This window comes from Sprattus sprattus, assembly GCF_963457725.1.
Source record: "Sprattus sprattus genome assembly, chromosome: 6".
NCBI lineage: Eukaryota > Metazoa > Chordata > Actinopteri > Clupeiformes > Clupeidae > Sprattus > Sprattus sprattus.
In genome coordinates, this window is record NC_137925.1 from 24,515,205 (window position 1) to 24,530,780 (window position 15,576).

At 49.2% G+C, this 15,576-nt stretch overlaps 1 protein-coding gene across 8 annotated transcripts in view; it reads left to right on the forward strand.

The window, feature by feature from the left end:
- The window catches only part of map7d3 (MAP7 domain containing 3), a 35,916-nt gene that overhangs the window by 10,947 nt on the left and 9,393 nt on the right, over window positions 1–15,576 (forward strand). For 3 of the 8 annotated variants that reach the window (XM_080841416.1, XM_080841411.1, XM_080841409.1), the window contains exons 5-13: window positions 678–786; window positions 1,338–1,424; window positions 2,205–2,312; window positions 3,313–3,411; window positions 4,298–4,393; window positions 6,880–7,005; window positions 9,168–9,283; window positions 13,119–13,318; window positions 13,825–14,210. In XM_080841416.1, the coding sequence (XP_080697542.1) occupies window positions 678–786; window positions 1,338–1,424; window positions 2,205–2,312; window positions 3,313–3,411; window positions 4,298–4,393; window positions 6,880–7,005; window positions 9,168–9,283; window positions 13,119–13,318; window positions 13,825–14,210 (1,327 nt within the window). The remainder of the gene's footprint in view (window positions 1–677; window positions 787–1,337; window positions 1,425–2,204; window positions 2,313–3,312; window positions 3,412–4,297; window positions 4,394–6,879; window positions 7,006–9,167; window positions 9,284–13,118; window positions 13,319–13,824; window positions 14,211–15,576) is intronic. The other 5 variants (XM_080841410.1, XM_080841413.1, XM_080841414.1 and 2 more) reach the window with 5 other exon arrangements.

The window sequence follows — 15,576 nt, forward strand, 5'->3', positions numbered from 1 at the left end:
TTGAAACATGTCCTCAGAATGATGTGATTGTAGGTCAACTAGGATTTGTATATTTTGACTTAAAAACTAACAATACCCTTTAGCTGGCAGCAGTTATAGCTTTTGTAAATGGTTTATCAGCAGTTCTGAATACATATTTGACTCTGACTAACTTTTATTTCACTGGCTGGCTTATTTTGCATACTGTCCTGACCATATTCACTTCACTCCTGTTGAATAGGCCTACCATTATATCCAAGATGCTAGTTCTGCCACAGCTATGCCTCCGCACCTAAACTATATGTGCTCATTGAACCACCACTTATTGTGTGTTATTGCCCTCTCTGCACTGCAGTTGAAATGAGAAAACTATGCTGCTGATTTAAATAACCTCCCTCTCCATTCTGATGACTGTTGCACTCTCTGCCTCGCTCTCTCCTTCTCTCCTTCTCTCTCTCTCTCCTTCTCTCTGCCTCTCTCTGTCCTTCTCTCTGCCTCTCTCTCCTTCTCTCTGCCTCCCTCTGTCCTACTCTCTGCCTCTCTCTGTCCTTCTCTCTGCCTCTCTCTGTCCTTCTCTCTGCCTCACTGCCTCTCTCTCCTTCTCTCTGCCTCACTGCCTCTCTCCTTCTCTCTGCCTCTCCCTCCTTCTCTCTGCCTCTCTCTCCTTCTCTCTGCCTCTCTCTCTCCTTCTCTCTCAGGAGCGCTATGAGGCGGTAATGCGCCGGACCCAAGAGCGCAGCCAGAGGGCAGAGCAGAGGCAGAAGCGCTGGTCCTGGGGCGGCCTGTCGGACTCCGACCACAGAACCGGTACGGCTCCATTACACTCACACCTACTCAGCCAGTCTGTTTGCCTTTGACAGGGTGACGGGGCTTTTTCTGGTAGACCTGATTTACAGAATGTTTGTGTGTTTGCTTTCTACAGCTGCTGGTTGATTTTATCACATTGCTTGTATTCATGAATTGTAAGGTAATTGTAATGTTTTTATTTTTTATTTTTACCCCTCATGTGATCTCTCTGCAGGGTCTCTCCTTCGTCTGTCTGTTTTGTTTTGTTATGAAAAGTTTAAGATGTGCTGTTACCTAGCAGCATAGCAGCTCTCATCAATTAAATATTTGCTTACCGGTGCTGAGTCTCTCTCTCTCTGTCTCTCTCTCTGTCTCTATCTCTCTGTCTCTCTCTATGTCTCTCTCTGTCTCTATGTCTCTCTCTGTCTCTATGTCTCTCTCTGTCTCTCTGTCTCTCTCTTTTTCTCTCTCTGTCTCTCTGTCTCTCTCTCTCTCTCTTTCTCTCTCTCACCTCTCTCTCTCGCTCTCTCACCTTCTCTCGCGCTCTCTAATGAGTCTTCCCCCTCCTCCAGGTGACAGTGATGCAGGTTCCTCGTCTTCCCCGGTAGCCATAGTAATCTCCCCCGCCTCTCCAGCCAGGCCTCGTGGGACATCGCAAGGTGCCTCATTCAGTACCTGCTCCAGCTGCCTGGCGCACACGTTGGCACATCTCAGCACTGCTTCTCCTCTACTCTCCTCATCTTCTCCTCCTCTCTCTCGCACTCACTAACAGCACCCTGAGATTCATGTGGCTCGGCTCCTCTCTTCTCCTCCTCCTCCTCCTCACTCTCACCTCTCCACAGGGACCTTCTCACTTTATGCTGTTCTTTACGTGTCACCTCACTACTCACTTTTCAAGGTTCTTCACCCCCACAGCTCAGAGGAAACACCAACCAAGAGCTGCGCTCATGAGGCTCAATCTCCTCGAGTTTGCATGCATACGTGTGTGTGTGTATGTGCGTGCTTGTGAGTGTGCGAGAGCTCACAAGACCACTTCTGTGAATGCACAGGTGTCATTTGTACTAAGGGTTTGTCACCTTGGTAACAGACTAACAGTTTGATGCTTGTCTGAACGTCGGCTGTGGTTGTTCTTGCAGGCAGTCACTAGTTTGGCTTGACTGCTGTGGTGCTGTACAAGAACTGACCGCATGGTTCCAGTGCCTAGAACTCACACGCCTAACCCCTTTTGTGGACTCATGTTGGTCCCTATGTTCATTAGTTTAGCAAGACTGTGTTCATGGTGTTTTTAGTACCCTTGTGATGTGATGATAATCTCCCAGTATGATAGCTGGTAGCTCATAGGTTAACATCATTGTCAATCACCCTTGTGTCATGAACCTAACCCTCCCCCTCCCCTTGTGTCTGTGTGTCCCTCTAACCCCCCCCCCCCCCCCCAATAGTGGACAAGCGGTCCACCTCCTCCCTGAACCTCAGACAGCCAGGTGAGGCGGTGATCAGCAAGCGCCTGTCCTCCTCCTCCGCCACCCTCGTCCTCTCCCCTGACAAAAGTAAGTGTGTTGTTCCCCTCCTCCTCCTCCTCCTCCTCCTCCTCATCCTCTTCATCATCTCTTCCCTGACCTCCACGCTCACACTTCTAAACACAATCCCATCTCCAGTGTCATCTCATGCTTTGTGTTTAGCCTCTTAACGTGTGGGTTCTTTTAGCACACTTTTATAAGTCAAAAAGAGTAAGGCCAATACAGTAAGACAGGTGGACATCAAGTTTAATGATGTGTTGCCATGCCGATGTTTGTCTTTGGTTCCCCCCCCCCCCCCCCTGTGTTTGCCTGTGGAGATTTGCTGTGTTTTAATGAGACCGTGCTGGGCCTGTGTGTTCCTGAGGAAGTGATTGTGTGAGATGATTTCAGAGCAGGTACAATTTCCTCCCATCAGTCGCCTGGTCCCTGCAGTGGAGGGAAGGGCATGGCAGTGACTCAGCTGATCTCAACCCTCTCCTCTCCTCTCCTCTACTCTCCTCTACTCTCCTTTCTCCTCCTCTTCTCTACTCTCCTTTCTCCTTTTCTCCTCTCCTCTCCTTTCTCCTCCTCTCCTCTCCTCTCCTCTACTCTCCTTTCTCCTCCTCTCCTCTACTCTCCTTTCTCCTTTTCTCCTCTCCTCTCCTTTCTCCTCCTCTCCTCTCCTCTCCTCTACTCTCCTTTCTCCTCCTCTCCTCTACTCTCCTTTCTCCTTTTCTCCTCTCCTCTCCTCTACTCTCCTTTCTCCTCTCCTCTCCTCTCTTCTCCCCTGCACCATGTTTGTCTTGGGCTCATCCTCTTGTTTTTCTTCCCTTCCAGAGAATCTAGACAGTGGCAGCAGCTGAAGTGGAGATCAGACACACACACACACACTTGTGTCTCTCTTCAGTACACTAGAGCTTAAACCCCATTGTGTGTGTGTGTGTGTGAGTGTCTGACCTAGTGTGTGTGTGTGTGTGTGTGTTTGTGAGGTGTGTTTTTGTTTTCAGCTCTTCAGTCAGTGTGTCCTCGGCTCTTTTCTCATCCCTCTCAGGTGTTAAGCGGAGGAGTTCGTCTTTGAACCGGTTGCCTAGCAATGCCCCTCAACCCACTAAGGAAGCCCATAATAAGCCTCCACAGTTGGAACAGACAGGTGCAGACACCCTCCTTTCCTCTCTGCCACTCTCACTCATCTTCTCTTTCTTTCATCCCCCTCTCACTCACCCTCCTCTCTCTCATCCCCCTCTCTCTGTGCCCCTTAAGAATAAAGAACAAACCGACTTGTTTCTATTCAGTCAAAGGAGAGGACGATGCTCCAACCAGAACCTAGTTCACCTTCAAGTCCACAATGCAATAGTTTGGCTAACGGACTTTAAGAGTAGCGTTCTTTCACTCAGAGTAGAATAACCCTGGAAATGTAAGTCAGGTTTTTGGAACAGTAAATGAAGATATGCAATGCAGTGTAGTGTAGTTGTGTGCATGAAAGGCACATGTACTTTTTATTTTAAGTTTGTATATCCTAATTTTGTCTTCCAAGTCTATAGGTTTGAACTAGATCATTTCAAGTGCCTCACACGCCTACCCACCTGTATTCATGCATACATACACACACACACACCACTCACGCACACACACACATACACACACACACACACACACACACCACTCACACACACACACACACATACACACACACACACACACACACACCACTCACACACACACACACACACACCACTCACACACACACCACTCACACCACACACACACACACACACACACACCACTCACACATCCCACACACACACACACCATTCTCCTTCCCGACCCAGATGTGCAGACAGCTGATTTGCAGGCCCCTGCTCTGACAGACACAGACAGGCAGACAGACCCTCCTCTATGTTATCTCAGCCTCCTGCCTCCTGCCCCTGATTACAGTCTGTGCTGTGCTGTACTGCATTGATTCGCCCCGCTGTAATAGAGTTACGGCCCAATGAGTCTCACATGCCGTCCCTGTGCGCTCCTCTCCCCCTCCTTAGGCCAGCCCACCCAGAAACGCCGCAGCTCCTCCCTGTCCCGGGTGGCAGCTCGAGCTCCGACCCCCACCAGAGCAGAGAAGGCTCCCGACGACCCAGGTGCTTACTGTCACCCAGGGCACGAGTATCACCCTCCTTAAATAGCCTCGCATGCGTGTGCTGTGCTGCGCCGCAGTTACATCTGTCATCTGCATCCACGGCCACAAGCTTCCTGCCTGCACGTGCCTCACACGGGCCACATAAGACCGCAACACAGCATGGTCAGCGATCGAACTAACAGGGTTACTGTGTGTGGCATCACTGATGGAAGCTGCCTGCTCTGATTCAGCCAAGTCTTTCTGCTTGCAGTCAGACTCCACACTTATGCCTTTATCTCTAACATGCGTGCCCAGTCCAGTAGCCTTAATGACACACCTCTAACCCCACTGTGTGTGCGTGTGCGTGTGCTTGTGCGTGCGCGGGTGTGTGGGTGTGTTGGTGTGTGTGTTGCTCTCATGAAAAGGAGACTGTTTTTGGCCGCCTTTTGCCACACCACAGTGCCTTTCTCCTCTTCCTCTTTCTCTCTCTCTCTCTCTCTCCCTCTCCCTCTCCCTCTCCCTCTCCCTCCCTCTCTCTCTCTCTCTCGCTCTCTCTCTCTCTCTCTCTCTCTCTCTCTCTCTCTCTCTCTCTCTCTCACTCTTTCTCTTTCCCTCTCTCTCCTCAGGTCCTGACTGCACAGAGCACGAGCAGTGTTCCACTCACTGCAATAATCATGACTTAACCTTCTCTCCCCCCTCGACTGAGCTGCCTGCCAGTCAGGAATGGCTTCTTTGTCTGCACTAACAACAATGCCCTATTTGTTTGTTTGTTTTCTGTGAATGCAGCTTTCTTTCTCTCTCTCTCTCTCTCTCTCTCTCTCTCTCTCTCTCTCTCTCTCTCTCTCTCTCTCTCTCTCTCTCTCCTTCTCTCTCTCGTCGCAGATGACGCTAGTGCTTGGGTCCGTGCCCACACCTCAGTCTTGTGCACAAGTCGTTTCTCTGTGTTTCTGTGGTTCTGTGGTTGTTGTGTCAGTTGTGTTCTGTTCTTGTTCTGTTCTGTCACAGCCATGAAGCTCTCTCACACAAATACTTCCACAGGAAAATGAAGTTACTAGCTCTCCTTTAAACCTCACTTTGGACTAAACTTATTTCAGTTCAAGATGCCTGTCACCGCCGGAGTTCAGTTTGCCAGAAAGACCAGGATATTTAATCTCTTTCTTAAGTGTATATGTATTCAGGTTGCAGACAGAATCGACTGTTACTTAACCGTTCAATATGATGTTACTGTCAAACCATCCTGATCCCTGCCCCCAACAACATCCCTTACAGAGATGAGATGCTCATTAAAGCCACACACACTGACCCCCCCCTCACCTTCCTCTAAAGACTCCCCACTAATTACCCAGAGACCCATAATCACAGGCAATTCCTCAGGGAGCTGGATTGCTGTTGTTGGCCTCTCTAGAAACATGAGCGAAACACGCGTCTCAGATAGGTGCTGGCTCCTTCCTGTCACCAGGTGACCTGAAGCACAACCAAATTACTCCCGTCCTTTCTTTCTTTCTTTTTTTTTTTTTGAGTCCTGATCAGCGCTGTTTAACTCTCTGTATGAGAGAAGTGACTCATCCTCTTGATTTTTACTTTACTTCTCTTTCTATAATTGTAACAGCAGTTCCAACAGTAGCAATGGGGATTTCTAGATTCACTTTTTGTTAACCCTTCAAGAGCTCTTTGTCACTACTGTATTGAAGTAGCAGTCCTAATACAATGCCATGCATGTATTCATGACCACCTTAATATAGTAAACTAAGTCTAACAGATGATTTGTTTTTAATGCCAACCATAACTTTATGACTATGACGGCACAAGTGCAGATGTTTAAATGAACTGCAGTCCACTTTAATTCTGATGGGACACAAAGAGCTCTTGCCTGCCTGTCATACTCACACTTCCCCTGCTGACCACTGCTGTCCCATGTTAATATTTCCAAGCAGTCAAATCCCTGAATCCTTACCACGTCAGCACTGATGACCGAAAAAGTGATTTTCTATTGGAACGTTTGTAGCCAATCAGTGCTTACAGTGGTACGGGAGAGGGTGGGCTCCTGTAGAGCTATTTACCTCAGAGCCTTAACACCCCCTCCTCCTCCTCCTCCTCCTCCCTTCCCTCTCCCACACATAGACATATACATCTATATATGTACATAGACATATACATCTATATATGTCTATGCTCCCACACCCGAGTTTAGTTAACTAATGCCCCCGACATCCACTCCACCACTTGACCCCTCACCCCAACCCTTGACCCCTGACCTCACATCAGCTTCTGCATTGTAACAGTAATTACCTCCAGCCTGATTGCTCATGTTGATTCTTCTGTTTTCTCCTCTGGTGTTAAAGTTTGCTTCTCCTCTTCCCCACACCCTCCACCACACCTGGGCTTAATTTTGTGTTTTTGTTTTCCTCCTTCAACCCCTCTGTCTCTCTCTCTCTCTCTTTCTTCCTACTCTTTCTCTTCTTCCTTTTTGTTTTTTATTGGTTCCGTCTTGCTCCGGCGTGCGTGTAGCCCGCCGCGGCCTGGCCAGCCCCGTGGACAGTGCTGTTCTCAGCCGCCTGCTCACCCCCACCCAGGCCTCACTCGCTAGGAGCAAGAGCGCCACCGGCATCTCCACCCAGGGAGCAGACGCCCCAGGTAACCCCAGAGAGTTCCTCAGATACAGACAGACAGACAGACAGACAGACAGACAGACAGACAGACGGACAGACAGGAAGAGGAGAGGGAGAGATAGAACCTCAGATACAGACAGACAGACAGAAAGGGAGAGAGAGAGAGAGAGAGAGTACCACAGATACAGACAGAAAGGGAGAGAGAGAGTAAGCGGGCACCTTCACCCCAGCCTTGGCCCTTGGCTGGGCTCAGAGCTGCCTCTATTGCTGATGCTGCTGCTGGTGTGGGTCTCTGGCCTGTCCTGGTGCCATTTGCAGGGATGTGTTTCCATTCTGTATGATTAAAGGGAGATGGCCCATGGTCAGAGAGTTCAGGTGTACAAAGTCTGCTGCAGCTCATTAGGCATATAAGCTCCCCCTTCACACACACACACACACACACACACACACACACACACACACGTACACGTTTCTGAGCAGCCGGAGGGCACACACAGAGATCTCCACTAAGCTGATTAGCTGGGCGCTGCTGTGCGTGTGAGGGGGAGCAGGAGTGAGTGATGGACTGAACGAGACTGAGATGTCCCATGCCCTGGACCTGCAGCAACCCCCAACCCCCCGTCCTAAACCTGTCCTGGGGAGGACCGGATGGGCTCTGCTCACCACCCTCCTCCTCCTCCTCCTCCTCCTCCTCCAGCTGCAGCGCTCCTCACACACCTAAGCGCTCCGCTCGCCGGCCCTCTGAAGGGATTTAGCTGAGGATTGCACTCAGGTTGCTAAATTAGGAGCGTAAGATTGACATATATTGTAGGGCCACCATTGCATTAAAGCCAAGTGCACAGCACTCCTGTTGGCTCAAGTTGAAGTCAGCATTTCCAGTTTAGCAAACTTGGCAGAGGATTTGATTCCAAGTGAGAGAAAGACGGAATACCTGGATACTTGTTAAATGTGCCTACACTTATTGGATGATGTTTCAAGCAGAGGTCTTGGTGCAGCAGACTTTGATTAGCTTTGTAGTTTTTTAGTGTTTGTAGTTCTTTAGTGGTGGTTTGCTCAGCAGTCATGGGTTGGTGTATTTGCTGCAGCAGCTTCTAAGCCACTCTGGTTTCTCCCAGCACAGCGATCCGAGGCCCTCAAGAAACAACTAGGCTAAATTCCCTCCAAAACTAGCTTGATACAGATTTCGAGTTAAGTTTCTCCAGTACAGCATGCTACGTTGCCCTCACGAGACCTCATGTGCCCCAACGTTACACTCTGCCACCTTGTTGTGAAGTTCCCCAGGCTGGCGCCAAGCAGCCTACTCGCCCGCCCCTGCCTGCACCCCCCTCAGCCCCCCCGTGTGTCATCATCTATAAGCACTCCACATCTGCATGCTACCCAGAGGCTGTGGTACTGGATGACTCCAGAAGCAGCAGTGCCTCCAGACTGTACCGGCACTGGAAAGCACAACCCCCCCCCCCCCCAAATTGCTAGGAACGAACCAAAGTATTAGAAGCAGTCGCAAATTAAAGGCGTTCCTGTCATAGAAGTGTGTGTGGGCTGCACCTGCCTGTGTGTTCACTGTTGTTTACTATCTGTTCCGTGTGTGCCTGTGTGTCATGTCCTGGTGTGGTGTGCTGTGCTGTGCTGGTGGGTCTGGTGCATTTGGGCTTGCCTGTGTCTGGAGGCTGTGTTTGGTATTTTGCCGTGTGATGACTGTGTGTGTTTTTGAGGGTGGTGGGGATTTGGGTGTGGTTTTTAAATGTGTTAGAATGCCCCCGACCCCACAGCTGTGTTTGCTCCTACTTCCTGCAGTCACCGTTACCCCCCCCCCCCCCCCCCCCCCCCCTACTGCCTGCTTAGTGGGGCAGAAGACAACCTGTAGCCGACCCAGGGCACTAACACCCAGCAATCTTTTGTTTTTGTGCTCTTGTCATTCCCATTCTGGTCTCTCTATTTCATTTTTCTCTCCCTCTTTATGTTTCGCTCTCTCTCTCTCCCTCTCTCCCTCTTTCTATCTCTCTCCCTCTTTCTATCTCTCTCCCTCTCCCCCTCCCTCTCTCTCTCCTCAACTCCCCCGCTTGGCCCACCTCTGCGGGCTGCATGTGTCCTGTCCTCCTGCCTGCTGTCCTCCGCCTGTCCCTCGCTCGCTGTCCTCCCCCTCCGTGTCCTCTGACCCAGAGTCTTACATGCTGTGTCCTCGCTCAGCCTCGGCCACTCCCACCGCCGGCCGCAGCCAGCCGGTCCGCAGCCGCAGCAGTGACCGCCGCAACGGCATGCCCACCTCCGCCTCTGCCCACGCCGCACTGGGCAGTGGTGCCACGGTAAGGATACTCACACACACACACACACACACACAAATATGCACCTTACCTGCACATATATACGTACAAACTCACATTTGCTGGCAAATCAATTCATTAAATTAAAATATAGTGCCAAAACAACAAAAGTGTCTGTAGGCGCTTGACAGAGCCCAGAGCCTAAACCCCCCTGGAGCAAGCACTATGCCGACAGGGGAAAGGCTAAAACCCCCGTTAACTGGAAGAAACCTTAAGCAGGACCTCGACGACACATGATGGGGAGGGGGGGCCCATCTCCTTGGAGCCGGCCAGGTAGAGAGAGGTAGAGATAGAAAAAGAAGGGGAGGGGAGACAATCAGAAACATGGCAGATGAATGCTAGGAGCATGCTAGCCTATTTGTGGTAAATGTACAGAGTACATACATACATAACGGGGTATATACATGATACATACAAAAGTGATATTGGATAAGGTGGGGAGAGAGCATTCAAGTATTGTGTAAGAGCTTAGTGGATATACAGTGTGCAGTTTGTTACTATTACAAGTGTAAGTAGAGTTATGGAACAGTAAACTATGTGGAAGGTGGCAATTATGTGCATTGCAGGTAAAGCTAGTACAGAGTATGTGGTAGAATAAGTGCATCCGTGTGATGGGGGTGGGTTAGTGTAGGAGGAGGGTTTCTGCAAGTAGATCAGGTGGAGAGACTACAGCAGCATCCCACAGCGAAGATAGTCTAGAGTAGGAAAAGAGACAAAGTGAGTGGGTAGAGTTCGGCTGCCTAATATGCGTATGTGTACTTAATGGATATGGTGATGAGAACAGTGTTTCCACAGCCATTGGCATTTGCGAGCAAAGTTCATGCTATAAAAGAAATAATTTGGATTAGAAACATCAATTTGATTAACAGATAAAAAGTAAAATTAAGATAAAATGATAGGAGAGGGAGAGGCTGCCCGGCAAGGTGTATAGGAATGTTTAGTTTTGATGAGTCATGTTTATTTTTGGTTGTCAGACACGGTGCATGCAAATTGTAGTTAAACAAGGATAGTAAGGGTGGCAGGATACACAACAGTGCACAACTCGCAACAAGTTCACAACACAAGGCCCTCCTTCACAGTACAACATGCGCTGTATGTTGCCCAGTTTTATTGATGTTTATATGTGTTTAGTTGTGATGAGTTATATTTAGTTATGTTGGCTGGCTTGGTGCTTGGGGATTTTAGTTTTACAAGCATCGTAAGGGTGGCAGGATACAACAACAGTGCATAACTGGCTGGCAACAGCCGCAACATGCGCCGCATGCTTAACTCTGTATCCGTAAGGGCCCTCCTTCACGGTACTACATGCACAGTCTGTTGCCCAGTTTTATTGATATTTAGAAGTTTAGATGTGTTGAGTTGTGATGAGTTATATTTAGTTATGTTGGCTGACTTGGTGTGGCTTGGTTTTGCATGAGGATTTAAGTTTTACAAGCGCATGGAACGTACATAAACATTTGATTGCAGTCACATATGCACTGTAATAGAAGTACACAAATGGAAGCGCTGCTTTGAATGCATGAAGTATTAATACAGACCTGCATAGGTGCTTTGTCACACTAAAATCCAGCTACACGCATGTTCAAATACACCCATAGCTTTAACAGAGATTTTGTTAGTGTTACTGCCTTACATGAGCTTTGATATATATTAATATCAGAGATGGTAACATGCAAGTGATCTATGTGACACAAGTGATAAATGATTGTCTGCACTCTGTCTGCAAGTCTGCTGGTATGAATGGAAACTTGAGGGATTAGCAAGGATCGGTGTGCTTCCTCTCTCCTGGAAGGAAGTGGTGTGGCCGTGATGAAGCCACGCTCCATTGGCTGCACTCTGTATGCACATTATCTGTTCTGATTTGCCTCTCAAAGCAGCCCAAGCCCATATCACTGATGCTGATCACGAAGATGTCCGGCACTGTAAGTGACACTGGACTGGAAGTGAAAATAGTTTGGGGATATAATTGGCTGTATCATGGGGATGCTTCAGCTAGTTAACCTCAATGAAAAGGACTTGGAAGGTTGAAGCATAGGACAAGCTGGCGCACAACAGTTGGGCTGTTCTGGCTGTCTAGTTCCCTCATTTGTCCATCTTTGTTTGACAAAGCTTGATAGAGTGTTCCTTTCTGTGCGCAGTATAATCAGCTCTGGTGGAAGAGCAAACAGCAGAGTTGGGCAGAGCTTGGTAACCACGGCTGGCCACTACAGGCGAGATGGCATCTGTATGAAAATGATACGGTGATGTGTTTTAAATAAGGCATTTGGATGGAGGAGGAGGGAGTGTAAGAAGAGCTACTGAGCTCGGAAAGGATGCAAAGCACAGGAGAATGTAACCCCACCCTGCACTGCTCCGCCTGGGCAGGAGCTCAGAACCACTGAAGCCCAGTCAGGAGCTCAGAACCACTGCGGTCCAGTCAGGAGCACAGAACCACTGAAGCCCAGAACTACTGCAGCCCAGTCAGGAGCTCAGAACCACTGCAGCCCAGTCAGGAGCTCAGAACCACTGAGGCCCAGTCAGGAGTGTAAAACCACTGAGGCCCAGTCAGGAGTGTAAAACCACTGAGGCCCAGTCAGGAGTGTAAAACCACTGAGGCCCAGTCAGGAGGCAGGAATAGAGTAGAGTTAGTTCTCAGCAGGGGACAAGACAAACTAAACACTGCTGGGTGGTGAAATGTGCTCACCACAAGCCGATAAGTGAGAGGTCTTTGTGTGTGTGTGTGTGTGTGTGTGTGTGTGTGTGTGTGTGTGTGTGTGTGTGTGTGTGTGTGGGTGTGTGGGCCTCTAGCACAGCCTGAATACTATCTCAGTAGATGGGGATTAAAAGTGACACCAGTCCCTTGCATTAGGGAATCCCTTGGTTGATGTGCAATTAGGTCACCAGTAAAGTCAAGAGTGCACTAGCCAGTGACGGAACAGGAATCAGACCACCTTAAAAGTTTGCCTGAGTATCTTTACTTCTGACATGATCGTTAAAGGCTTGAACACAGTTTCCTTTCACTTCCAGCCAAACGGCAAATTTTTTTTTTAAAGTTGTACTGAGTATTGAGTCCCGCCCATGGCAGGGCCCTCAACAGCCAATGGGCTTGTTACAATGGAACGAGAGAACTTTACTCCGTAACATAAGCTGGATTTGAGCATGTTAAGAATTCAGTGAGCGAACTTGACATATAATCTGACTATTTGTCTTTGATCTGACGTTAAACACGTCAGGTAAATGTTTTGAATCTGTACATTTCAGACAGTGTAGAAAGTGTACAGCCGCTCAGAGACAAGGCAGACAGAAGGCTTTCACTTCCTTTCAGTTTTCACAAATAAAATTAACCAAGTCGGGAAAAAGAAAGTGGCGACTGTTCCAGAGACACAGGTTTTACAGTCATACTGCCTGCAACCTTTCACAAGAATCACTTTAGAACACACAGACACCCTCAGGTCAGATGACTTTTCAACTGTAAGCACAGTGATGCATGTTTTCAGTGTGATCAGTGAATAGAAAAGCCTTTATTGTCATTGTATTGGCATACATTGAAATTTGGAGCGCTTCTCCTGTTGGTGCGACGAGGGACAACATATAACACAACAACACACTGTGTAACACAACAATAGTACAATGTTATGTTTGTGTTAGAGTGTGACACATTGTAAGTGTATTTTTGTTTTGTTGTTTTTATTTTTATTTGCAATGATGTGATCTTTTATCAGTGTGTAAAGTTGAAGTACAGATCATTGTTGAATTGTTGCTTCAGAATTGGCTTATAAAAGTGATTTTGTCTCTTTCTCCATGTGTTCCCATCTTTCACACCTTCGTCACTGGTCAGCAGAAACCCGAGAAGCGCTTCTCGTCTCCAGGAGGGAGTCGCCCGGCCTCCCCCTCTGCCGGTAGTCGCCCGGCCTCTCCCTCCAATGCCAGTGGTCGCCCGGCCTCTCCCTCCACTGCCAGCAGTCGCCATCGCTCCCCCTCCCCTGCCCCCCTCAACACCAGCACCAGCAAGAGAACCCCTTCTCCAGGCGCTGCCAAGTAAGACACACACACACACACACACACAGAAACAGACCCGCTCATGTACTCTCATACAGAACAAAAGGAACCCTTTGTTGATGTCAAGTAAGTCCAAATCCAAAGGCATCAATCCAAAGGCACCCAAACATGAGGGCGATGTCATTTCAGTGGCAGCCAAGCAAGGGTCTGGTGTGCACAAACGTGTGAATTGAAAACATTACATACATTTCCTGTCAGGTAGACAGTGGCAGTCATCACATGTTGCAGTATTATGTCTGACCCTCAGGACAGGCTCTCATCACTGGGTGTCCTCTGCAGTGTTCTTATGTAACACCAGCTCTTTTGTAAAGCCAAGACATGGCAGCGTATCACATTCCAGTACGGCTGAACACATTGAGAAGACAACGTTTCACTGGCCTCATTCAGTGACCTCACCTGTGTGTGACCAATTGAGTGTGTGTGCGTGTCGTATTTTATTGTCTCCGCCGTGTTTTATCGTCTGTGCCCCCCCCCCCCCCTCTCAGCAGGCAGAGTCCACGTCACCGCCCCCCGTCCCCCTCAGGGCTGAGGCAGCGCCCCCCCTCCCCCCAGCCGCAGACCACCTCCAAGCCCCCGCCCATCCAGAGGCCGGCCCTCACCCCCACCGGGCCGCCCACCCTCCGCAAGAGGGACTCCAAACCCAAAGACATGTCCCCCATGACGCCGCTGCCGCTCATGCCCATGTCTCCAGACCCCAACGCCCAGGCCAGTCCGGTCTCTGCCTCCACCACCACCTCCAAACCCAACGCCCAGGCCAGTCCGGTCCATGCATCCACCATCAGCACCAAGCCGATCGCCCAGGCCAGTCCGGCCTCTGCAGCTACCACCAGCACCAGCACCAGCACCAGCACCACCACCAAGCCCAAAGAGGGTGAGTGCTTCTGGCTCCTCCGCATCTGCCCTGGTTGTGTACCCCCCCCCCCCCCCCAGGCCTTCCACCTCCACAGATTATTGCCCCTACAGCAGGCTGCTGCCGTTGAATGCAGATTAGCTGCTCAAAGCAGCGCTACAAAAACACGCTGCACCCCTCTGTCATCTGTGTACATAACTGCTCACACCTGCAGTGGTAAGAGCGTTGATGTATAGCGGTTTGTAAAATCATTTTTGAATGTCTAGAAAATCTGAAGATATTCTCCAAAAAGATGTTGATATCCCATGAAGTGGGTCTAAAAAAAATGAAAGCAATTTTTTGAATGCACTATTTCTGAGGCCCATTTACAGTACATTTTAGTGCTGGAAGGGTGAGTTTGTTGGTGTGTTTTAGGATAGCAGAAACAGTGCTGGCGTTAGGTCTCAGATGGCCCTAGCCATGATAGAAGGCAGAGGGTTCAGACTGACTGCTGTCTCAGTCTGTTTGTGGAGGTTGAGGTAAGACAATCGTCCCTCGGGGCAGATTATTGACCCGAAACTGCACCGTTGTGTTTCAGAGCATTCCACCCGTCCTCAAGGTCGTTCTACAGGCCGCCTGGCTCTAATGAGGAGGGTGCCGTACTGGGTCACCTTTTAATCTGGTCGTAATGATTAAGGTGACAGAGGAGGAGGGTTTCATCCCTGTGGCTCTGAGGTGGCTGTCTTGACTTCTGGCATTGATGTGAAGGTGCCATGCCCCCTGGTGGAGAAAGTAGGGTGCTGCATTCCAGGACAGACGCTGTAATCTGTGAATTAGCCTAGCTGGTAGTGGAGCTCCTTTGATTGGGGGGGGGGAGGGGGTCTTGTTGCACATTTGCCAGATGCTCTTGGGACGTAGACGTACAGTAGCAGTTGCTTGTGTGTGAAATCTTATAGCTGTGAGAGAAACGTGTCGGGTGATCTCATCCTTCCTGTGGGGTGTTAAACAGTCTGTGTGGGAGAGCTGACAGTCTGCTGTGTAAGTCTAGAACATTTGGAATGTGCTCAAGCACAATTAGTGTGAGTTACCCAGGCATCAATCTAATTTTGACTAAATTATCACTCCTTGTATTTATTTTTGTAACACAATAATTTTTTCTCTCTCTTGGGAAACAGCCATGGTCAATTAGTTTCTAATCAGTTTCGCAACAATGACAGTCTATTGCAAGTGCCAGGCTCTCGCCAGTACCGCCCAGCCACATCTGGAGGCTACATTCTTAGTAAATTACAGCCGTATGTAGAACACAGTGCGTCACCAGGGAAACGTTCATCAGACAAGAAGGGAGAAGGAGGTAGAAGTGGCCATAACTGTGTTATATTATAAATTTGTACCTTTATTCCGACAGGGA